The following is a 25,993-nucleotide window of genomic DNA, read 5'->3' as shown; positions in this document are numbered from 1 at the left end:
GGCCATGAACTTATTGAACGGCCCTCGTACTATAACATAACTAGCCAAATGAATAAGGCATATTAGAATAATTTGTAATTTTATTCTCAAAATCAAACTGCAACTCACATAAAAATGTTACTTAGAAAGTCCAGTAACCACTGCTGCTTTATTGAAATTACAAAAAAATGTTCCTGTGTTCTTTGACAACTTGGAGCAAGGACTGTTTGTGATCTTCATTTTTTGTTCGGCTACAGCTGAAGTCTTGAATAAGCTCCACCCCTCTTTCAGCAACATCATTGACAACTTTTCTGGAATGCACAATTTTAGCAGCCTTCTGAAAGTCTTCATCATCAGCCCAGTCTTCTGGAGGAATTCTGAAGAATGTTTGTGGCAGATCCAAAGTTTCAAAGAAACACATGGTGCTGGTGGTGACAAAATCCCTGATCTGCTTCCCTTCATAATCTGCTTGATTAAGGGCATCCCAACGCTTTAGTGGAACCTCTGAACCTTCATTTTCCATCATGTTGTGAACCATCAGCTGCTTCTGCTCTGGTGTCACACAGGAGTCCAAGAATGCCAGGCCAACCAATTCTTCACTCAAGTACCACAGATGTTGGCTGAAAGCTGTTAAGGCTGCTTTCTCGACAACTGAATTTTCATACTGTGACAGCTTTTTAAGGAATCCCAAATCATTTGCAGGGGCTTTCGCTGGTGATGGGGCTTCAAACCATGCTCTGATGTAGAAGCTTTGTGCAACCTCTAAAACACCTCTTTTTTCTTCCAAATTTTTTCCTAAATCATCTTTTGAATGCCAAAACCTAATGCAGGGTTCTAATTGACGTTATCTGAAACTTTATTTTTTACCATGATTGTTGGGCCATGCTAATATGTATATATGTGATGAAGGTCTGGTTTAAAGAGCCTTTTGGCGAGTGTCTGCGGGATCATCGGACCGGTACCTGGCCTGTTATCTGTGGGGGGCGATAACAGATCTCTCATCTGGGCGTCTTTGAGCCCCTCCACCCACTGGACGTCCAGGGTTCTGAGCAGAGGACAGCTGGAAGTGCACAGAGCAGAAACCGCCACCCAAGAACATCCAGACAACAGCAGAACACGCAGACCTGAAAACACAGCACACAGTGGACGATGCTGTTACAGTCAGCCTGGAGCTCAGGTGTAAAACAGGTGAGTTCAGCCTGTGTGGACACCAGCAGCAACATGACAAGTTTAAGAAAAACTCCACATTTTTACTTAGTGTGAGGTCACTAAACAAACAAACACAGTCCACCTGTCTAATTACAGCCAAATGAGTGAATGAATGAATGAATGAATGAACTGAACAATAGAGCAATAAAACTTCTAGAGAATAAACTTACTATTTAATGGTGCTTTGAAGAAATAATTATGTATTTACTGAGGGCATGCTGGATAAAATTTTAAATAGTTTCATAAGGACAATAATTATGCAAGTGTTACTAAGAAGAATATGTTTACGATTCATCTGTTGAGAAAAAAGAATAATTGTGCAGCAAGATGAAGAAAATGACCAACATAGAACCAGCTCAACTCAGTGTAACCTTATTGGCCTTTTTTGTTTCTCCATCAGGCAAAAGTTTGGGATGATACCTGGTACCTGTTTAACGTCAAGTTCAAAGTGAGCTTGGCTAATACGAAAAGGTAAAAACTGAAAACACTTCAGAAAACTGACTGCATCTTAATTATGTAAGAAAATTGGAACGGATCTGACATGTACTACAACCACAATCCTAAAGATACTGGGATACTGTGTCAAATGGAAATAAAGAGAATTCAATGATTTGAAAATCTCATAAACTCAAATTTTATTGACAACTGAACACAGAAAACAATATGTTTTCAATAACTTCTGTTATTCCTGTGTTAAAGAGGACAGCACAACAGTTCCACTGGTTGCTATGGCAACCTGATACTTTTGAGTCAGTATCTATATTTGCAGTAAAAATGAAGCACTTGATTCCAAAAGAGAGTGTAGTTGATTTTAGCCAGTATAATGAAGGGGAAAGTGCATTTAAGCCTCAAAAAGCAACATTTTTTACATTACTGGGAAAAAACTGCATAATGACCTTTCAGCATATTTTAATTAAAATCGTCTTAGAGTAAATGAGACCTCTGCACATCCTCTGGTTTAAGGCTTTAGAAAATCTAGACAGAAGGTTTTGCCAAATAGGTTTTTACAAAGAAGGTGGATATAAAAATGACTGACAACTGTAACGACCAAACAGTCAGTAAGACTCTGAACACATGACAGAGTCTGGAACCACAAGACTAAACTTTTCATGAAAACACCAAACGGCTGTCGATGTTTAGGACATAGAGGAGACAGTTACATGAGGATGCAGTACATTTTCAATTCAGACATTCTTTCCTTTATTTCTACCTTTAGTCCCTAGTACTGTTGAGATGTAGGAGGACACACTGTACTGGTTGGTTTACCTGGTAACCTGTTAATGAGCCAGCTGAGCTGCTTCTTGGAGATATTGGTCCAGCTGAGGTCCAGAGCCACCGGCTGCCTCCGTATGATTCCACTGAGCATGAGTGGTGTGATGGACTTACAGCGGTTCAGGTTGATGTGTTTCCAGAGCCTCTTGTCACAGCACCTGGAGAGACACAGTAGATAAAGATAGACACAGTAGATATAGACACAGTAGATAAAGATAGACACAGTAGATACAGACACAGTAGATAAAGATACAGACACAGTAGATAAAGATACAGACACAGTAAATGCAGACACAGTAGATACAGACACAACAGATACAAATACAGACAAACTGAGTTGATTTTACTGGTTTATGAAAAGTATATGCAATTTGTTTCCAGATATGCAGTGATGTTTCTACATGTGCGATGGTGTTTCCAGATGTGCAGTGATGTTTCCAGATGTGCAGTGATGTTTTCCAGATGTGCAGTGATGTTTCCAGATGTTTCTACATGTGCAGTAATGTCTTCCAGGTGTGCAGTGATGTTTCTACATGTGCAGTGATGTTTTCCAGATGTGCAGTGATGTTTCTACATGTGCAGTGATGTTTTCCAGATGTGCAGTGATGTTTCTATATGTGCAGTGATGTTTCTAGATATACAGTGATGTTTTCCAGATGTGCAGTGATGTTTTCCAGATGTGCAGTGATGTTTCTAGATGTGCAGTGATGTTTTCCAGATGTTTCTGGATGTGCAGTGATGCTTCTAGATCTATGGTCTATTTCATACTCACCATCTGTTCCAGGTCCGACACACCTGCATGCACACACACAGATCTCTGTGCGTCAGGTGACCGAACACCGCCATCCACATCTCTCTTTGCATCACGTGTGCTTCGTTATCGTTGAGGGGCAGCCTGTCGGGCGGGGGGCTGATGGGAGGGGGCCGGATGACGTGTCGCTCCATCTGGATACATTTGGGTGGGGAGTGGCAGGGGCGGGGCCGGGGGCACATAGGCGTGATTGGCGTGTTTCTGTTCCAGCCCAGTGGTGAGTAACCCCGTGGTGTCCCGTTGAGGCCCCGCCCCCTGTGGCTCAGCCAATCGCCCAGGTCACTGCTACTGTGATGAAGAGGCCATCGGGGCTTTGGCTCGTCCACCTCGGTCTCAGGCTCCACCTTAACAGGTCGATGGTTCTGATTGGCCAGGCTGTCCTCTGTTTTCAGTGGTCGTCTGTTTGGGTTCAGCTGACCGTCCTCAGCTTTAAGGCCCCTACGGCTCTGATTGGTGGGTGAGTCCTCTGTTTTAAGTGGTCTGCGGTTCTGATTGGTCACAGAGTCGTCGTTGATCAGTGTTCGCCTGCTGTGATTGGCTGGGCTGTCCTCCATCTTCACTGAGCTGAGGTTCTGGTTGCTCAGACCATCCTCTGTCTTGTTGACATCCTGGTTTAAGTCCTTACTGGACTCTTTAGTGAAGCGGCGGCGTTGATGACGAGCCTTCATCTGGGTGGAGCTCTTTTCCTGAGGTTCAGCTGATTGGCTGCTGGGCCCGGCTCTGGGACAGTTGGACGATGGATGCTCGGTGTCTCTGATTGTTCTGAGCAGAGAACCCAACATCACTTTCGATCTGTTCTCTGAACTGCTGTCTCTCTCTTTTCTCTGCAACTCTTCGTCCTCCTCTTCCTCATCTTCTTCTCGTTCCTCATCTTCAAACTCATTTTTCTTCTTTAAATGACTCCTGTCTGAGGGGAATCCATCATCATCTCCATCCTCATGGTCTTCTTCTACATCACCATCATTCTCTGCCTTGATTTGCCGGAAAAGCTTTGGAGACAATGGATCTTCAGGTTTTATGGACTTTTTCTAAGATTGAAAATAAGAAACAGAGACAAAAAGTATTGTCTTTTTATTATAGTTAGAATGTAATCCTTATAAAAATTAAATGAATTAACCTGTTGGAACATTAACTGAAGTTCCAACAGGTTAATGATAATAATAGTTTATTTTCCTTCCATTAATTAAATAAAACAGAAACAGAGTGTGTACACTTATAGGAATCGCCAATGTTCTGGTCAGACAACAGGTAACTATGGAAACCTATTTTTTTCTTTATTTCTCACCTACATATTATCAACAAATGAAGGCTTCAACCACAGGTGCTTCACAAGCTTGAACATGGTATGTTTATATTTCTACACATGTTACATTGGCTAATTATCAGACAATATTCATGCAAACTGTTAGATTTGAAAAAGGAAAAAGGTCTGACCTTCTTTTTCACATCAGGTTCTTCGTTGGTGTCGAACAGTTTCCTTTTTTTCCTCAGTGGGTTTTCCTCGAGCCTTGGTCGTGGGACCCCTTCCAGAGCCAGCAGGGGGGGCCGTTTCTTCACAGGTTCTTCATCCTTTCGCTTTGACATCTCCTCCCTTTCTGCCTTTCTCTTTAAAGCAGATGTGGGAGTCAGAGCAGTAACGGCTGCTGTGGCGGCAACCGGAGCGTCTGGTTCCTCTTTTGTTTCCCGGTTTATCCGTGTTTCTTTGAGCAGAGACCCAGGAAGGTTGGAAGCGTATTTAAACCCTGGACCCCTTTTTTGCTTTGAGGCCAAAAGGTTAGAAAAAAGAAAGCACAACTTTATTCCTCTGGGTGCTGGAATCTGAGTAAAACAGAAATGTTTCCTGTTTTCAGTATTTAGCAACAGACCATAGACCATAAAGATGCTTACTTTCCCTGTTTTCCCAGCGTGGTTACACTTTGGACACTCCCAGCAGTTCGGTAACTCATCATTGACAACACCATTTGAATCTTTAACCTGATCAAAGAACGACAATGAAACTAGTAATAACACAAGGTGGAGGTAAACACAATACACTTAACACACTGAACACCTAACAAATATGTTCTATACCTTCAGGCAGTTTGGGTGAACAATTTCGTTGCAAATGGAACATTCCATGAGCATCAGGTTAAACTTTTCCTCCTCATCCTCCACCGTGTCCTCCTTCCCTGCTTCTCCACAGACCAGACACACTGCTGTATGAGGTAAAACAGGCTGAAAAATAAACCAAAGTTACAGTTACAGTGCTGGAACAGATCTGCTTGGCTACACTCTGACAAACAACACATCTAAGTAGTTTGTATTTATTTATTTAGTTACAGGACGGTGTGTATTGGCATTAGTTGCAAAGAACAAGAAGAAAGCACCAGATCTGGCCGAGAAGCTAATTTCCATCTGTAGTCCTGGACAAACGACCAACATAATAAAACATCACATCGATTACGAAGTACTAATACACTGGAAGAAGACCGTTAAACATGACAGTTAAAGGAAAGTTTGCTCAGGCTGTACGGTTACAGCCAAATGCATAAAAAGAGGCTTACATTCTAAAAGTACAATAACATTTCCTAGAATAACAATAAGATGTAAAAGAAAGAAGAAGGAGAGAACAACACAATTATATCTACATCATTAAAAAAAAAAGGTTACATTATAATACTTGACTCAAAACATTTTCTCTAGACAACGTTTTGCATATCGTTAGCCTCATAGCATAATTGCCAAAGTCATCACTATATAGACAAAGGTATTGGGACACACTGAATTCATGTGTTTCTTTTCTAACAGGGGTTTGGGATACAAAACAATAATGGCAAATGTAACGATATAGTTTTATATTGTGATAAATATCATTGCATCGGTTGGTTTTGATTAAATTGTTATATTTGCTTCTAAAATGCCTCGCAGATGATTTTTACTTTATTTCTCTAAACATTGATTTTTTTTTTTTTATCCTGTTCATAAGATGTCCTGTTCATGCTGATTTAAGATATAAACATCAATATTTCTGATATTTATTACAATATAAAACTCTATTATGACATTTGTCATTATTGTTTGTATTCCAGACTCCTGTTAAAAAAACGAAACACCTGAATTCAACGTGTCCCAATACTTTTGTCCATATAGTGTACGACTTAGGCAATTATTCTATGTGGCTAACGATATGCTACCAGTCAGTACACACTATATTAACTCCAAGTTCACTTTCAGTCATTCAAAGGTGAGCATGACATTACCAACAACTAGAAGCACTCGGAGAGCGCAGACCTCCGCCAAGGCAGATCAGTGCCCCGGATTTGGATGAAAATTTCAGGAAATGTTGATACTGACACAAAGAACAAATGATTAAATTTTGGTGGTGACTGGAGGTGGCGGGGTGGGGGGACCACGGGGGCCCGCTGATCTGCCTTGGCGGAGGTCTGTGCTGTCTTTTCTAGAAAAGCACTCGTAGAGCGCAGACCTCCGCCAAGGCAGATCAGCGGGCCCCCACCCCCGATCACCACCAAAATTTAATCATTTGTTCCTTGCGCCAGTATCAACATTTACTGAAATTTTCATCCAAATCTGTCCATAACTTTTTGAGTTATCTTGCACACAAACAGACAGACAGACAGACAGACAGACAAACCAACGCCGACAAAAACATAACCTCCTTGGCGGAGGTAACAAATGGGCAGAAGTGGAAACTCAGACACTGATGAACTGACTCTTATCTTTAAGCATCACATCAAAAGCCAAACAGTGTCATCTATGAGTAAAATAATAGTCTTAGAGACCAGAGGTATGAACACTGGGACAGACACCCAGTCTCTCTTTCACATGTACTGAGTTTGTCCTTGACAGTCCTCATATCGTTACCCTCAGAGCATAATTGCCCAAGTCATATTTTTGGCAAAATTGTGATATCTGCATAATTTTACTCTCTTAACTCTGCCACTTCCTTTTTCATCACTGGCTATGACCTGAAAAAAATATGACTTAGGCAATTATGCTATGAGCAAAGCAAGAACAGCATTCACCCAATTAACAAAAGTTTGGAAAGCCTGAAAGATCTCACAATACACAAAGATACAGCTTCTTATTTCAAAGGTGAAATCAGTTCTTTTGTACAGCTGTGAAACATGGAAGACCACACAGACAGAGCTAAAGAAAGTCCAGACATTTGTCAACCGATGCATGAGAACAATCCTTCAGATCAAATGGTAAGACAAGGTCACAAATGAAAAACTGTGAGACAGACCTGGACAGAAACCAATACAGGAAGAAAGTGGACTACGGAAATGGCGCTGGATAAGACATACCCTCAGAAAGTCAGGCAATAACATGACAAGAAAAGCACTACAGTGGAACCGACAGGTAACACGAGGCAGGGGAAGATTACGCAAAAAACGCTGGAAACATTGTGTGGAAAATGACATATGGGTGAGGGCAAGGGCAGCACAGATGGACAGACCACTACTTTTTGATTCATAATTTTTGAACCAGACAAGTTTAAGACAAATATTACACATGATTGGAAAGGTCTAAATGCCATCTTAAACATGCTCAAAAGGCAAAATTTATTTTCAAATATTTTTAAATGAAAAATATCAAAAACTACTGCGTTGCAGACGAACAAAAAATTAACATCTATTTTTTACAAGAATTAGAAAGTTCTCAAAAGTGAAGTTCCTATGATATTTTCATCCTAAAATGTATTCAGTGTATACCTTAAACCCTCTATTTTACAACCTAATAATTGGTTAGAGGAAAAAAGTTTTTTATCATACCTAAATAGCAAGAGTTTTGACAAATGGCAGCGATGGACAAAACAAAAAATGCCATGGATGGACAACAACAGTAAATATCAATTTAAACATTTTTTATTTCAATTATCAATATCATTACACATTTTTTTACAATATTTACAACATACAAATACTGGTAATATTAATAGTATATTCAAATGTGTTTTGTATAGATATATGCATTTATTAATTTTAAACACTGTATGTTTAGAATATGACATAAATAATATAATAGTCAAATATCTATGTATTTGGAATAAATGTAGTTTATTTATGAGTTTCTAAAATGAACCCAGAATGACGGCACAAAACTTTGTCACTTTCCAAACATTCACACTCATAAAACTCCTCAAATCAAGTAATTACCTACCCAAAAATATAAGTTTGGTATAGATTATTGTAATTTGATTTTTTTGACCAGATGTTAACCTTCCCTTGACTTCACTCATACGCAGAATGAAGTTATCCTGGAAAGAGCTCATGAAGATTGCCCAAGACAGAGAAAGATGGAGTTCGTTTGTGTGTGGCCTATACCCTGCCAAGGGTGAAAGGCGATGATGATGGATTATGCTGAGGCTAACGATATGTGACTGTGTTTATGTTCTTAGAATCGTCCAACTACAGAAACAGAACTTACTGCGATGCACTGCCTCATGATGCAGGACTGTTTCATTCGGCCCGGCCCACCGAACTTCTTCATGTCTTTACAGAAGTGACATTCTCCACACTCGGTCCGAAGACACGCTTCACACTTCCGACAGCGAGTGCGTCTCCTCCTGGCTCCAGACGTTCCTCGACCGGGGGTCAACTTGACCGTCGCCGATGCAGGGGATGCTGCCATCTTAGGTTTCAGCCTGTTCGGAGGCCGGGGCTAAAACCATGAGCAGGCACAGTGTCAGGTACAGCATATGATACTAACAAATATTCAGTGGACATATAGAGGTTGGCTGCAAAATGCAATACTCTGGTGATGTGGATTCATTTAAAAGAGCATTTTATATATTTAGACACAGCGTGAAAGTAGAACAACAGAGTAAAGGAGGAAAATATGAACAACAGACTAACATTTACTCTTTGACTCATTCAGAAATAGATATTATTTAATGTTTAAATCATGTTGGATCTTAATCATGGTTTTTCATCTTTTTTTTTTTTTAATCAAACTTGTTTATTTTTAAAAGTCAGAACAGAACTGGGAAAAAAGCTTTTAAATTTTTTGCTCCCTTTGCCTGGAACCACCTACAGGAGGAGATAAAACTGAAGGAGCCAGCCTCTGTAAATACATTCAAAGTCATTTTAAATAAATGGGAAAAGGATAAATCCAGATGTAGTTGTTTATCTAATTGATTGAATCAGATTCTGCTTTGAGACACTTTCAAGGAATGTTGTTGTATACCTTTTAGTACCTTTTTAATTGTTGATGTTTTATATGTATGTTCATAGTGTAGTGATTTATGTATGGTTTAGAACTGAGTTTTATTGTGTGTTTTATGTATACTTTTCGTGTAGATGTACGACTGTGATTTCTGTTTTCTGTAACTCCTACTGCTACTGTCTTGGCCAGGGCACTGTTGGAGAAATGAAGGTTAGATGTCTAATTTTTCAAATTAAAGAAAGGTATAATCTCAAAAAATTGTATCAATTTAATGTTCTTAATATTCTTGCATTTCATTAAAAACATTCTCTGTAATTAGAGAAAATATCTTACTGTTTAATAAAATCCAAGTGGAGTCAGTGTCATTACTGATGATGCAAATGACTATAGTGTTTTTGTTCTTAGACTTAACATTGATACAAAAAAAAAAAAAAAAAAAAACGGCAGATGCTTTAATATGGTATCCTGTTTGATGCATATCCACAAAAGCAAATCTGATCAAATTATGCTTTATGTAGAAACACAATCTGTGTACCTGTTAAAGTGCAGGATACAAAAAGGAAAACAAACACATGAAGAAGTCCCTGGAGGCATCTTCCAAATTTAGCATTCACACGTTTCTACTTCAAAAAGAAACTGCGCTCAGGCAACATGTCACCCATGGATCAGTCGAAGATATTACTGTCTGTCTGGGCGAGTGCACACTGACTTATAGTACACATTAAATATTCTCTATTTAATTAAAATGGGGAGATAATAATGAGACTGTTTAGTCTGGTGTTGTATATTCTGCTCATCTTCCTTTTCTTGGGTTTAAACCCCGACCACAATACTCTATATTTTGAATTAAAAAACACCCGCAACACTGACAACACTATCATAAGACAAAACATGCAGCATTGAGATGAAACAGCAGCCTGGACTGAAAAGGGTGCAGCTCTAAGACATGAAGATCTGATTTCTTTAGTTCCATCGGCAGTGCAGATTTTCCAAGCGTCAGCATAGCAACAGCCACATCCCATTCCCTAACAGAACCGACTATGACACACACACTTTAACCAATAAGAACTGTAATCAGAGACTTGGACTGAAAAAGAAAGCAGGACCAATCTCAGGCATATTACAATCATTTACTCTGTAACACAGCTTTTCCCAGGCTTTTCTAAAAACAAAAATAGGTAAAGGTCTATTATTAACGCTGCTCTGATGGTTTCATTAAACACATACTGAGGCTGTGTGAGCTGTTGTACATTTTATCCTGATTACACCTGAATATTCAACTGATGGCTAAATGAAGTAATAACTGAAAAAAATATTTCAAATGTCCATACAATGGCCTAAATCCCCTTCCAACCCTGCTGTCTATTAAATGTAAATATTTACAGCACATATGCCATTGACACACTGACATGTTGAATTTAAAGACCGTTGACTGACAACAGACAACAACACTAGCAAAGAAAACACCTGAAGGCTTTTCATTCTCTCAGTCTGTGAACCTGTATAATAGAAATCATCCAACAGTATCTGACAGGAAAGCATGTTTAATGCAGTAAATCTTGGCTTTTGCAAAGATTATTAATCTGAGATGGCTCTTAAATTTACATAAACAACAAATTGTGACATATACAGGGAAACGTAGACTGGATTTAACAATACAACGCTTTAAAAATAGTAAAATGACTGGCCAAGGATGTAGTATAATTTAGGCAAGATACTACAGATTATTATATATTATATAAGGACGGTGAAAACAGTCCAACACATCACCTCTGGTATCTATAGTAACTCAATAACTATGGACTGGAACAACTGCTAGAAAACTTTTAAAGGAATACTTGTTATAACATCGAGAATATAGGTATTAGCATGTTCAGAAGACTCAGCTCAGACCTGTGAGATCTCAACCAGCTGCAAAAATAAAAACTACATCTGGTGATTATCATCAAACAGACAAAATAATCTCCATCATCTGTATCAGTTGTGTTTATATCAAGAAATAGTGTAAAGGGGGTCTGGTTAACATATTTACATTAAAGTAACACACATTTCTTGCTGTCTAAGCAAGTGCATATGTAATCTCAAATCTTCTTATTATTGTACATACATAAAAGAGTATTTTAAAAATACAGAAAATTAATCTATAATAACTAATGAATGTCTTTTATTGACACACATCAGCAATTTGTGTTACATGTTGCATTCATACATACAAACGTGTATCTATCACTTTTGGACCAAAGACATTTCTGTCCTTTTTGTTTTTTTCTCATTGCTCTGATCCTCTGACGAATCCAACTGCAGTTTTAGTCCTAAGGTAAATAAACTCAGCCTTCAGCTGCTCATGACAAAAACCCCGAAATACAAGTTCATGCACACATACCTAAAAGAAATCTATGAAAAACACAAAGGAACAAGCCCCAGAGGTATTGTGAATCTAAGCCTCATCTCCAGTGGCTTTATTTCCTGTGCTCAGGGATGCTTTTCGATGCTCGGTCTGGTACCAGGATTACCCCACCACCCCACCCCCCTGGCCTCTCTACGCCGTCCTGAAGGGCTTCGGTTTGCTAACCTGCTCAGAGTCTGAGTCGTAGTCCTCATCATCAGCACTCAGCGACATGGCCATGGCTGGTTTTTTACACAGCGTTCAGCTCAAACTGACATGGCTGCAGTCTCCTCCCCTTCTACTCCTGCTGCTGTCTGGCCTACAGCCCCCCCACACACACCCCCTCTCTGCTCCACAGCCCCCCCTCTCCTGCACACATCCACCAAACCACCAGCAGATGGAGAAAACACACACCAGCCAGCCCCATTAACATGGACTGAACCAGGGGAGGAGTTTGGGGGGCACAGGGCCAATGGGACACCATGCTGCATCAGAATATTCACTAGGGAGGGGGGGGAGGGGGTCTGCCATTGACCAATCAGAGAAGAATGTGTAAAAACAGAGCCATCATATTCATGAGCATGGCAGTGCACAGCTGATACAAAGGCAGATGGAAGCACATTACAAACAGCAAACACAAAGAGGCGTCAGGACGAGCGGCGGGACTATGAGGGGGGTCCACAAAACCACAAGGATTCACTTAGGTCCAAAACAACGTCCTGTCCTCCTACTTCCTATTACACATCCAATTAACAAAAGCATTAACACTCAGCATCACAACATTCTAATGGTAGACTATGAATCAAGACAAATACACACATTTGACACAAGTGCACAGTGTTTGACTCAAATTGCCAGTTAATTGATAATTGGAGTAGTACTTTCATTCTGAAAAAAAAAAAAAAACCCTCACTACTCCTTTACACAAATCTCTTCTTCAGTCTGTGTTGTGCAGGTTTTTCCTTCTTTAAAATGTCTCTGTGTGGCTCAGTTTTAACTCGTCCAGTTAGAAACAGTTGAATATACACAGTGATTTTTACAAAAACATACACCAACAGGTATAAATATTTAAATGAAAGATTATCTGACTGTGAAAATTTACTTGTTGTCAGCGTCCTGATATGAACTAAAGATCAGGTCATTTTCTTCTGAAGTTTCAACAGTGAGAGTAAATTATCCTTGCACTTTACACAGTGAGGTCTACTATCTAACATTATCTTCAAGAGGTAAAGGTATGGGTGAAAATTCCATTTCCTTTCAGTTTTCAAACTGAAAAAGTGAATTTTTTATTAATTATACCTTCTGTAGTAATTATTAATGTCTAATTTGGTTTCCAACAACTCAAGTAAAATAAGACACAGTTAAAGTCGGTCAAATATGATTCTTGTTAATTCAGTGAAATATTAAACCTCATCAATAGAAGAGTTATTTTTGTGATTCACATCATACAGTGTGTATTGAGGACAGACCTGCCTGGCTGTGATGTCAGTAAGATAATAATAATAAAAGAAAAGATCATTATTGATTTATTTTGGTAGTGCTCTGTGTGGTAAGTCTAAATTCTGTAAATAAGTCCATGTGCAGTTCTGGGAGTTTACAGCTGCATGTCATAAAATAACATGTCCCACTTCAACTACAGTCCAGACTTTTGTTTGACTCAATTATCTTTGAAGTCTTGTTTCCTGTTTAATCTCCAATGTTTCTTTATCATAATAAATTAAAGAATAGTATAATAAAAGAAGATTAAATGTAAGTACCTTTATCATCTTGTTTGGCCAATGAACCACAGGAAGTCCAGTAATAGCCAACCGGGGGTCATCGTCAGCATGTTCCTTTAAAATCACCTATACACAACACAAAGAAAGACAAACTCACTGAACTCTGTCTTATATGTTGAATGACACTGAAACATATTTAGTTTTGTCAACTTATCGTTTGATTGTTATAAATTAAATTAGTAAATTAAAGTCATTAGATGACCTTCATGCAGTCCAACAGGCCCTGTGGATCCTCGATTCCCTGTGGGACACATTTCTTATTCTCAGGGAGGGACTCCAGTCTGTCCACCAGCGTCTTCAGGCCACTCAACTCAAAGTCTGTTAGATGAGTCCATTTACTCTGAAACTCAGAGGCAGGAGAGTCACAAGGAGTTTTTGAGAAATCCAACGTTGTGGAGCTGGGATTACAGCTGTCTTCAGATTCCACAGATAAAACTGCTTTGAGGAGTTTTCCCTTCATGGTTTCAGGTGAACTCGGATCATCCGCTGAAACTCTTTCGGACTTTTCACCATCGTCATCCCTGACCTGAGTCTCACAGGAGTCTTCATTTACGTCCTGGCTCCTGGAGTCAGAGGACACCTCCAAGTCTAAACGGACCAAACCAAGAACCAAGGCATTTAAAGCAGAAATACGCTGTGTTACATCATACAAACATAAAACCATCCAACTCCCCATTATAACTAGTTCAATAATCATTTTCACATGGAGTTAGAATCCCTCTAAGCCTAAACTAGAGCAAACGAACACACAAAAGGTTTTACTCATTATTAACTGAGAAATTTCAACCCTGTTACCAGAAAGAGATGTTTCTAAAAACCACAGATGTGTATAATCTCTGCATTTCTTAACAAAAATAAATTTCAAATAAGCATTTATATGAAACATTTGCTTCATGTGTCAGTTTTAGGAAAAAGATAGGAAGGCTTAGATTAATACCAAAAAAGAGGTCAATCAGATGAAACATAATATTATTAAATGAACAATATTTTCCAAACAAAATCCTATTAATAACCTAAATCTGAACAGCTATGGCCCTTTTGTCTAGTGTCCAAGTTCTGGATTTTGTATTTCCATTATCCACCATCTTCCACTGAGGAAAAGCAAATGTACACAGTGGAGGGTACAGCTACTTATTAGTACTTTGTTTATGAAGTAGATTGTAGTTTGCACAATATCATGTACAGTGTCAATATTTTATTTTGGTGAATGCACTTCAAAATATGTTTAGCAGGCTGAAGTAAAACAGGCACATTAACTACTGTCACTCACCCGTTAGCCCCGCCTCTTTACGAGTCTCCTGACAAAGATAGGACCGTTTAGTCAGACAGTATATGTACCGCTCCAGAACATACCAACACATCTCATAGTAGAAGGGGAAACGGAACTTAGAATGAACCTGGAAAATCAGACAAAACTTCTATTAGTGCACCGGCCTCATTCTGTCTTTAAATCAACCAAAGAAAGTCTTTTAGGACAGGGTTAACCTAACACTAACCCTAACCTGTTGCAGGGCAGGTGAGGGGGTTGCAGGCTTATTCCTACCTTAGTCCTGTTCTCTATCTCATGGATGGTCAGTTGCATCGGAATATTAAAACTGTGCAAAATGTTTCCTCCAAATACCAGTGTGTCCTCAGGAGTGTAGACGGCATGAATCCAACCTACGTCATAAGACATGTAGAGTATCAGGGCATTTCAGAGGTTTCACACATGAGTAAATAAAAACAAAGGTCAGCTGTCTACACACCAGAGGGGATAAAGAAGGTGTATCCCTGCTTAAGCTCCACCCTTTGGCACCCATCAGCTCGGTCTCCAAGGAAGATGTCGCTCTGCTTCCCCGACAACGCCCAGTCCTCGTACAAGGCCAGGTTATGCTTGGTGGGTGGCACCAGCCAGAACACCTAAGAAAACAAAGCAAACCACAAATGGCTCAAACTGTCTCAGACTGTTTAAGATAAAGTATTAGATATGGTCTGAAAGGCTGTGTTATAATTACCTTCTGTCCCTTGAACACATGATACCAAACTGAAGTTCCTCCGAAATCAATGTGGAAGTCTGTGTAGCAGCCCTTTACACTCATCAAACAGTATCTAAAAGAGGACAGAAAGAAAGAACAAAGAACCTTAAAGAAGGAAAAAAAGAACCTTAAACAATCTAAAAGAAAAAAAGAAGACAGAACTCTGAAGAGGAAAAAAATAGAACCTTAAAGAAAAAACAGAACCTTAAAGAGGAAAAAAAAACCCAGAAATATAAAGACGAAAAAAACAACAGGACCTTAAAGAAGGAAATAAACAAAACCTTAAAGCTGCAGTGGAAAACTCACTTCATTAAGATTCACTCATCCTCCATCCATCCATCCTCTATCTTTGATCCATCATCTTCCATCCATCCACTACCATCAGACTGTACAATACTTTAGTCTGTCCACTGACAAACTGATCACCGCTTATTTAATCTAACTTTAGTTTGTTTTGCTTTATTTTCTTGAGCTGACAGAAAAAGGAATTTCCACCAAGGATAATGTTTATGTCAATCTGTGTCTGCATCTGATGGTATGATAAAGATGAGGAACCCTGAACCCTGACAACTGACTGATAATGGTCCCTCTTCTCTTTAGTCCGGAGGACACAGCATCCATGTTTTACAAAAACTATTTCAAATTTCCATTTGTATGACCAAAGTTTTCCACTTTGCTTCGGTCCAGTTTAAATGATGGTCCAGAGCATCTGTGGCTTGGGTTCATACCTGTATGTTTATGTATATGTCTTCTTCTTTCACCTTCCTTTATGGGTGAACTGTGTTCATAAATGTCCCTGACTCGCACACTGATCTCCTTTATAGAATCATGCTCCATTTTAATGCAGTGCTGCCTAGACTTATCAACATTTTCAGAATCTTTCATTGTATTATGTCCTGTAGATGATGACATATTCCAAGTCCTCAAAACTTTATGTTGGGGAATACTAATCTGAAATGGGTCGATACTTTGTAGACACAGTGTTTTTAACAGATTGTTGAATACCTCTATAAGACACTCTTTTGTTACTGACCTATTGCCAGATTCACCTTATTAGTTGTAAACCATTTCTTCCAGCTGTTTCTTCTTTGTACCACTTATTGTCAACATTCGGTCTGTTTTCTATGTGAGATTGTGAATATAATTGTTAAAGTTGACCAGATTTGAAGATCATTGCATTCTGTTTTTAATTTGCATTGTACACAGTATTTTACCTTTTTAGATGTGGGGTAGTAAATGGTCTAAAATATTTAGTTTCATCACTTTTAAGAAGTTAATTTAATTCTGATTACCATAACAAACCCCACATTTAAACCTCTCATTAATATTTGGATAAATGAATTGCACAAGCGTTTGAATACGGACCAGCCAGTCTTGACCTGATAAATGACAGACACTATTACAGCTAGACTTAAACCTCCTGCGATTTCTTTTGAGGAATAATGTTTTGTCAAAACCATGGAAGTATAAAACCATGTGACCAAAGTAAAACTACTCTAATTACAACTGGATAATAAATAAATTCAAGGTTACATGATATCATTACAAACAAACAATTAAAATCACTTACATTCATCCAAAATTATCTAATTGACCTTTGCAGATGGACAGAGAAAAGAAAGAAAAGGAATTACTGAGGTTAATGAAATTAAAGGTACAATTGGTTTAGATTCTCAGGTATGGATAAGAGCCGTCAGCTTATTGGCTCAGAGTCGTCTGTACAGTCAAACCACACCTGTTATGAACCAACTTATACTGTGGGGAAAAAAAACAACCCTCGCTAAAGGAGGTGAATTATACTGAAAGAATGAAGCAGTGGAGGAATGCAACACAAATTCCAAAAAAGTTGGGACACTGTAAAATATAAATGAAAACTGAATGCAATGATTTGCAAATTTCATAAACCTATTATTTAATTCACAACAGAACATGAAATACATATCAAAGGTTTAAACAGAGAACATGTAGTAAATGTTAGTAATGTTAGTAAAATAATTATCTAATTGGTATCGACAGGGTCATGTTTACCACTGCAAAGCATCCACCTTTAACAACAGCCCATAAACATCTGGGAACTGAGCAATTGTAGAAGTTCTGGCAGTGGAACGTTGTCTTATTCTAGTCTGATACAGGATTCTACCTGTTCAACAGTCCGGGGTAATCTTTGCCATATCTTTCTTTTCATGATGCAGATGTTTTTCAGCTGGTCAGAGGTGTGGTCTGCAGGTAAACCAGTACCAGGGCTCTTCCAGTATGAAGTTTATGAAAGTACAGTGAGTGCTTTAGTACGGTCTTTGTCAAATATAAAGGCCATCCCTGGAAAAGGCATCATCTGGATGAATGGAGACATATTTTCCTCTGAACTCTGTACAGTTGTGCTCATAAGTTCACATACCCGGACAGAATGCGCATGGGACGGTCTTGGATGTTCCAACATGACAATGACACAAGCCCTAGTTGACCTGTCATTGGCTACAGCAGAAAAAAGTGAAGGTGAAGGAGTGGCCATTTCAGTCCCCTGAACTCAATATCATTGAGCCACTTTGGGGAGGTCTCAAACATGCAGTTCATGCAAACAAACCCAAAATCTTAAAGGAACTGAAGGTGTTTTGCCAAGAAGAATGCACAGCTTTACCATCTGAAAAAATAAAGTGCTTCATCCACAACTACCACAAAAGACTTCAAGCTGTCATTGATGTTAAAGGGGCCAATATAGAGGATTAAGAACTAGGGTATGTCAACTTTTGATCAGGGTCATTTGGATAGTTTCTGTTGTCAGTATGATTTAAAAAGAGTAAACACATTCGTTTGATAATAAATGGCTTCACCCAACCACTAGCCACGAGGGAAAGAAAAGGTTTTGTATTATCATTTATATTCTCTGAAAAATGGCCAAAAAATCTCAAATTCTGCTGAGGTATGTAAAGTTATGAGCACAACTGTACATACCTTTCAGCATTAGTAGTGTTTATTAACCAGCTACTAGTTAACCTGATTAGTTGTAACATATTCCTGTAGCTGTTTCAGTTTTGTACCACTTACCTTATCAGTCTTTTGTTGCGCTGTCCCACCTTTGTGGACACATGTTGCTAATGTTAAATTCAAATGTTGTATTGTGAATAAAATAAGGGCTTACGAGATCTGTATTTGTATGTATTTATATTTTACAAATCCCAACTGTTTTGGAATAGGGGGTGGCAGGTGAGATACTGAGGTGGAAGGAGAAACTGGGTTTAAAGCTAAGGAAGCAGCAACTATTTCAAGTCTGTTCATTATTTTTTGTCCTTGTATATTTGAACCCCTCAGACTGATGTCGAACTCCAAACGTCTACAGGTCAACACAAACCAGTGGAGAAGTGGCCGGTGCCCTACCTCTGCACTTTAGGATACTTCATCTCTGAGATTACATTGGTGGCTTCAGTTTGACTAAGTTTCAGATCAGGAGGCCACATGTTATCAACCCAGTCCACTTGATCAACCTGTAAAAACAACCAAAACTATGTGTTATTAGCTATTTTTTCATGTAATCAATGGCTCTTGTATTCATTCTAAGATTAGTAATAAATCTTCATACAGAATCAGTATGAGAATATCAAAGTACTAGTTTAAGTTACCACTGTGGGTCGCTTGATGAGATTTTCCAACTTGGTATGGCTGAACTCTAAACTGATGACATTAAAGAGTTTGTCTCGCTCTTCCTCAGGCGTCTCATAATAACGAACAAACTGTGCCATGCTCATCTCAGAGCCTTTCTGAGTGCTCACATCCATCACGTCCACAGAGCGACGACTGCCTGCAAGGCAAATACCAGGGCAAATTGTCAAACAACCACTGTGGTCATTAACATGTGGTATAATATGTCTGTAAGTTCACCTACAGGGTGGGGAAGCAAAATTTACAATATTTTGAGGCAGGGATTGAAAGACAGTGTATGACCAATTAGTTTATTGAAAGTCAAGAGAATTTATTTGCCACAAGAAAATGTACATAATAGAAAATGTTTTTATTCTATGTGTCCTCCTTCTTTCTCAATAACTGCCTTCACACGCTTCCTGAAACTTGCGTAAGTGTTCCTCAAATATTCAGGTGACAACTTCTCCCATTCTTCTTTAATAGTATCTTCCAGACTTTCTCGTAATAGTTTTGCTCATAGTCATTCTCTTCTTTACATTATAAACAGTCTTTATGGACACTCCAACTATTTTTGAAATCTCCTTTGGTGTGACGAGTGCATTCAGCAAATCACACACTCTTTGACGTTTGCTTTCCTGATTACTCATATGGACAAAAGTTTCTGAAAAGGTATGGATAATAGTGTTAGGTATGATTATGACATCAATATATGTTTGGTTTCAAAACAATTGACGTAGTGCCTGCTGAGAAAAAAACAACTAAATGTTCATTGTAAATTTTGCTTCCCCACCCTGTATAGTGTGAAGCAATTCATCATTTGAATGACTTATGCTGATAAAACTGATGCTTTTAACATACAGGTCATACATGATAACATTGTGTTGGATTGCTGTTAGCTTTGTATTCACTGTGGCATCATTCCAGCTAGTTTATGAAATGTAGCAGCATTTATTTACATCCTGACATGTATTAATATTTGGCCAAAATCCTGTGTTGATGACAGGACAATCTGACCACTGCCTTGAGTCCACACAACCGTATATGTGTACATCTGTGCATGTATACATGTACACTTGTGTATGACATTTGTAGGTCTAGACTCTTTGGTGTCTGATCCATGTGTGAAAATGATGTTTCATGTTTTCTGAATATCTTTCACATTTTAAGTCTGAATCCCAGTTTGATTCATGAATCCTGTCAGTGTCGTCTTGAAATGTACCTGTTCCATCAGGAAAGAAAAAAAAAAAGACTGACAAAAATCTTATTTTTTTGTGCATTCCAGTAAATAGCTGACCAGATCTAGGTCTGACCAGTTGAACCAAACTCATTGATCCCCTTAGTTGTTTTATTTGCTTCAAACAATCAAATAATTTGACTCCAGACACAGTAAAACTGATTCCACAACCACAACATAAAACTATTCATATGACTGCTTAAGAAACATGAATCATTTAAGTTTTATTAACTTGTTGTAATAAATTAATCACTATGATAATCAACCAAAGGAAGGTTCTCGCCAGATTGTTCAGTTAAATACAGGTGTGATTTTTTTTTCTCAGCTTTGCAGTGTGTGTGGTAAAAACTGCAGCATACACATGTATTTCACTGTTCCTCCACTAGGTGGTGAAATAACACCACCTTGTTTCTATCGCATGTTAGGCTTCACACTGAACTTAGTTCATTAGAGAAGTACAACAGTTGGTGAATAATGCAAAGAGGATTGCAGGTTTATATTCTTAACCACACCACTACATCTGAAAGGGTCGAGTATCTCTATGAAGGAGTGGAGTCTGTCTGGGTCTGAGACTTCTGGGCGGTCAAGTTCATCAGAGTAATTACTCCACTAATTTTTTCATTAGGTTTTTTAACAATGGACATTTGTTATTTAATAAAGTAATATATTTTAGATTTAGTAAATGTGTTTTTTGTTTTTTTTTGCATTCATCTTATTCCTACAACAGTTTAACTACATAGTTGTGTATGAATGTTTAGCATCATACTTACCAACCAAGCCTTTAATTTCACTAACTGTAAATTCTGGATCGGGCATCCTATGTTAATAAAATAGAGAGATTATTCAAACTCATTTCACTTAATGACTATGATCTTAAATACTACAAAGACTATGAACTAAGTGCTCACCATAACAAAGCTCTAAAGGCATTTATGTGTAAAACAGAAAGCGTCACCTGATCCCTAGTCCGTCTTTGTCTTTAAAAATGAGAGGTATCCTGAGAGCTTCCCTTTGGACATACTCATAGGTGAAGTCTGAAAGATAACATTTGTACATTTCAGACATAAAGAGGCTCTAGAACCAATGAACACGGATGTTACTGTTGAAAAGGACTTACCTTTACCCTCCATCATGTGGACAAAGTTTGCGTTGTATCGGTCACTGAGCAGCTTTTCCTCCACACTGAAACCTCTTATGTTTGCTATTTCTTCAACATCAGACAGATCTTCGTTTTCGTCGTACATCCTCCGGCAGATGGAGCGCTGCCACAGAAACACATTGATGTACAAGACCAAACTGAAAGTGCATGTGTAAGCCTGTGTGTGAGCCTCTACATCTGTCATCATTATTACTGTACTGACTTTAGAGGAGTCTGTTACCATGGTAACAAGGCGGTTTCTTCAATGTACAGAGGATAAAGTTAAGAAACCTGACTTAAACTGAGCCAAAGGCAGAACCAGAACTACACATGGTTGCAGGATTTCTATCATCTTAGATGCTGGTTTGTCTTGCACTGACTCACTACGGGCTGTAAACTATTGAAATATGGATTAAGTTACAAACATCCACAATGTGCATCATGTCTTTACGTCGGTAATGGTCAGTGATGTGACCAACAGCCGTCGGTTTATACTAGTAAAGGTTAGCTTAGCTCATTAATTAGCAGCTTGGGTCTGTGTCTAAGCTAACGGTCCGTTTACACACCAGCCTCCGTCCGGAGTCAGAACCGGGCTCCGCCGACCCAGACATCTTCAGTAACGGACGGTTTTCAGTCCCTCAGTCTGCCATAAACGGCCTCATCCGGGGCGAGTTCAACGAAACACTGAGCACGATTTGCACGTTCAAAACAAGGGAACCATGTTTGTGTCAATGACGTCATCGACAGGAACCAAAACATTGTTGGACAACGTCACGCGCATCTGTTTTATCACCAGTTTTCTCATCATTTAACAGCTTTTACGAACAATGCAAAGGTGTTCCATTCGACTGAACACTGTCAATTTAGGGCGGAACATCTGTCAGGTATTAACATCTATGTGTTAAGACTAAAACAACAACAATTATAGACAATATTTAATCAGAAACACAGTGTGTACAGGAAATGAGCTTATCTGTTACTGTCATTCATCCTTATGTTAATAATTACACATTGTGTTCGCGTCACGTGAACCGTAATAACGCTGGCAATTTAATGATGTTTGTAGTATTTACTACATAATTTCCGTTTTATACTAGATAAATAATGCGTACATGTGAAGGTTTAATAGTGTAGTAGTTGTGAGTGTTGTCGACCACAGACCAACGGATGTTCCTCTCTCACCGCAAAGCCTTCTGGGTAATGTAAGGTGCAGGCGGACACACGCCGTGAACTTTTGGTGAATAAATAGCTTCCGTGGTTCAGTCACTAGTGGGTTAGGGTTCAGGGTTTGGTGACTTTAGCCCGTTAGCATGGTGAAGGCTGGATCCTGTCGGCTTCCCCCGGTGTAACAGGTTAATACGCCGGTCCTGTTGGTCCGGTCCGGTTCGGTCCGGTCCTGTTTGTCCGGTCCCGTTCGGTCCGGCTTTGTTCGCCCCGGTTCTGTTTGACCGGTCTTCGGCTGAAACAACATGAGTCTGAACGAACATTCACTGCAGGCTCTGTCCTGGAGGAAGCTGTACCTGAGCCGGGCTAAACTCAAGGCTTCCAGTCGGACATCAGCCCTTCTGTCTGGATTTGCGATGGTAACTATTATTATTGACTATAACTATTATTATTAAGTGTACCCACTGTTATTTATTATAAGTTTTATGATTATTTATGATAACTCCTCCTTTAAGTGTGTGCGGGTTCATTAAGGTGTTACACACACATGGTCAGTGTTTTCCCGTGCCGACCTATGCCGACCCGTGTGCTCCTTCTCCCCTCTGCAGGTGGCCATGGTGGAGGTGCAGCTGGACAACAGTTACCCCTACCCCCCTGCCCTCCTCATCGCCTTCAGCGCCTGTACTACGGTGCTGGTGGCCGTGCACCTGTTCGCTCTGATGGTCTCCACCTGTATTTTACCAAACATTGAGGCCGTCAGCAACGTCCACAACCTCAACTCCGTCCAAGAGTCTCCCCATGAGCGGATGCACAGACACATCGAACTGGCCTGGGCCTTTTCTACTGTTATAGGGACACTGCTCTTCCTGGCCGAAGTGGTTCTGCTCTGCTGGGTTAAATTTCTGCCCGTTAAGCCCAACAAGTCCAGTAATACCACGGTTTCATCTGGTGTGGCTGCTGCTATCACATCCACATCCATCATGGTCCCCTTCGGTCTAGTGTTCATCGTGTTTGCTGTGCATTTCTACCGCTCCTTGGTCAGCCATAAGACGGACCGGCAGTTCCAGGAGCTGGAGGAGCTGTCCAACCTCACCAGGCTGCAGAACGAGCTGGACAACAGAGGGGACGTCTCCATGTTACACTCTCCAACGTCACATTTCCCTTAGTCCCAGAGGATGGACTCTTATCTGGTGGACTTGACTGGATTTATCCAAAACGTACGCCAAATCCAATGTTTTTGTTTTGTGTTGTTTTTTTTACAGTATATCGATTTCAATTAAGATTTCTCACCTATTTGCTGTGAAACTGACTTTTTTTTTTTTTATCAGTTGTGAACTCACCAATCTGCCATAGTGCACGTTGAAATGGTAAAGTCTTAACTGTGATACAGGTGCTTGGTTTATGTCTTTCATTATTGCAAAGAAATCTTAACTTATTTTAACTCCGATTACTGTCTGCTGCATCTGTTTAACTGTCAGTGAACAACAGATTTGTTTAGACACTGTTTTGTGTTTTGTGAATCATACGTATATAATTTTTTGTTCTTTAATCACATCTGTAGGAGTTACTGTAATGCTTAGTGTTTGCACTTGTAATGCTGGCGATGACATAAAATGACAGTATTATTATTATTGTTGTTATTATTATTATTGCTGACATCTGTAAGAAAGGCTGTGGCATAAAATAAATGCTTCTTTTTTTAATTCTAAACAGCCTTTGAGTTCATCTGTACATCTGGTTGTAAATGATCCACTTCCATTTGATGGTGAGCGGTCATTGACTGAACGATCTTTTATATGAAATAATCATAGTTTTTTCATCATAATGGGTGTGTTCAGCTTCATTTTTCTTTTTTTTTTTTACTTAATAAACTTATACCTAGTTTGAGGTATTCCTTTATTTTGTAAAGATTTTGTAATAATCCATGAGTCTCATTTGTAATTCTGAATTAACCACTTCATTCAATGACTTAATCTAAGTGTAACCTGAGAGTATTCAACTAATTAGTGCACAACAGTTTAGAGGAAATCATTATGTTTGTGAGCTCTTTTCTTGTCTATATTCTGGTGATTGTTCTGGTGCCTCTGGTTGTGGGTCCAATTCTGAGTTGGTTCTGGTCAGGTGTTGTATGGGGGCCTGGCCAAGTGAGTGTTGGAGTGAGAGAGCACTGTGCAGCAAAACTAATCATTCCATATCTGTTTTTAAAAATTAATTTAGCAACAACCATATTATCTCAAACTGTAGGTCTAAGCAAGTACTTTAACATACCATTAAGGAATAATAACAAATATTTAATAAAAACATGAATCAATCAACGACATCATCATCAATGACAAAGTAACAGAGTGAGGAAAAAATATATAAGTTATTCAAGGTTTGGGAAAAAATGCCAAAAAGTGCTGTTCCTCTAGGAAAGTGCAAATATTTAGCATACCACACTTTTCTTAATACATGAGAGTACATTATATCCAAAAATTAAACTGATATCGTTTTTATTTTAGTTTTAAAAGACATTAAAGTAACAGAGTGACGTGTTTGTTCACTGTGATGCACTATAATAATAATCAAAGATTTTATTAAGATACTGAAAAATATCAGTCTTTGGTGACAGATGTTTCATTACTATATTTAATGAACATTTTTCTGCTTTATAATAAATAACATTCAAAATCATTATAGTATTTGATTATTATGAAATATAAGATTAGACACAGACATATATTTTGAACATATTTATTTACACATTGCTATTTTCATTCTGAATTGATGCTGTATACGTTCATTTACAACCTTTACTGTTCTTAATTTACACTGAATTTAGACTCTACTTACATGGCAGCACATATAAAAGTATTCATGCTGATGTGTATTTTTTAGGAATGTCATACTGAATGACTGAAAATATTGAGTCCCATTTCCTAGTTAATGTAGTTAATACAAGATAACTGGTCTGAAGTAGAAAACCAGTCACTAAAATAGGCTAATAATTTCAGTTTTCCCAACAAATACATTAAAATGTGCTAAGCACATTAACAATAAATGTATGAAAATGGCCAAAGTACATTATGTAAGCATTTTATGGAAATAATTGGGATGAAATTGAATGGATTTAGTTGCTCAATATTTGTCACTCTGTTACCAGTAACAGAGTGAGGTATATTTCAAGATCCTCAAAATTCATTAAAACATTAAAATATATACTAATTATG

The 25,993-nt window shown here is 38.7% G+C and overlaps 2 protein-coding genes across 5 annotated transcripts in view; one reads left to right on the top strand and one right to left on the bottom strand.

The window, feature by feature from the left end:
- Positions 1-22,357, bottom strand: part of kdm2bb (lysine (K)-specific demethylase 2Bb) — a 29,037-nt gene extending 6,680 nt beyond the window's left edge. For 2 of the 4 annotated variants that reach the window (XM_030151130.1, XM_030151131.1), the window contains exons 1-19: positions 22,187-22,357; positions 21,600-21,744; positions 21,438-21,516; positions 21,253-21,299; positions 19,230-19,408; positions 18,988-19,094; positions 15,595-15,688; positions 15,346-15,499; positions 15,144-15,259; positions 14,871-14,997; positions 13,803-14,188; positions 13,580-13,666; positions 8,699-8,932; positions 5,342-5,485; positions 5,159-5,245; positions 4,706-5,038; positions 3,233-4,299; positions 2,455-2,618; positions 942-1,103 (exon numbers count right to left, since the gene is read on the bottom strand). In XM_030151130.1, the coding sequence (XP_030006990.1) occupies positions 942-1,103; positions 2,455-2,618; positions 3,233-4,299; positions 4,706-5,038; positions 5,159-5,245; positions 5,342-5,485; positions 8,699-8,932; positions 13,580-13,666; positions 13,803-14,188; positions 14,871-14,997; positions 15,144-15,259; positions 15,346-15,499; positions 15,595-15,688; positions 18,988-19,094; positions 19,230-19,408; positions 21,253-21,299; positions 21,438-21,516; positions 21,600-21,744; positions 22,187-22,231 (3,757 nt within the window). In that variant the 5' untranslated portion in view covers positions 22,232-22,357. Of the gene's footprint in view, positions 1-941; positions 1,104-2,454; positions 2,619-3,232; positions 4,300-4,705; positions 5,039-5,158; positions 5,246-5,341; positions 5,486-8,698; positions 8,933-13,579; positions 13,667-13,802; positions 14,189-14,870; positions 14,998-15,143; positions 15,260-15,345; positions 15,500-15,594; positions 15,689-17,185; positions 17,211-18,987; positions 19,095-19,229; positions 19,409-21,252; positions 21,300-21,437; positions 21,517-21,599; positions 21,745-22,186 lie in introns of those variants that run through there. The other 2 variants (XM_030151132.1, XM_030151133.1) reach the window with 2 other exon arrangements.
- Positions 22,358-22,833: 476 nt separating this feature from the next.
- On the top strand, positions 22,834-24,494 carry orai1b (ORAI calcium release-activated calcium modulator 1b). The gene is made up of 2 exons (XM_030151139.1): positions 22,834-23,203; positions 23,393-24,494. The coding sequence occupies exons 1-2, from the start codon at positions 23,090-23,092 to the stop codon at positions 23,948-23,950; spliced, it is 672 nt and encodes a 223-aa protein (XP_030006999.1). The 5' UTR covers positions 22,834-23,089; the 3' UTR covers positions 23,951-24,494.
- Positions 24,495-25,993: the final 1,499 nt, after the last annotated feature.

Source organism: Sphaeramia orbicularis, chromosome 12, assembly GCF_902148855.1.
Source record: "Sphaeramia orbicularis chromosome 12, fSphaOr1.1, whole genome shotgun sequence".
NCBI classification, from domain to species: Eukaryota; Metazoa; Chordata; class Actinopteri; order Kurtiformes; family Apogonidae; genus Sphaeramia; species Sphaeramia orbicularis.
Note: the sequence above shows the minus strand (reverse complement) of the source record. Positions and strands in the feature narration are given on the sequence as shown.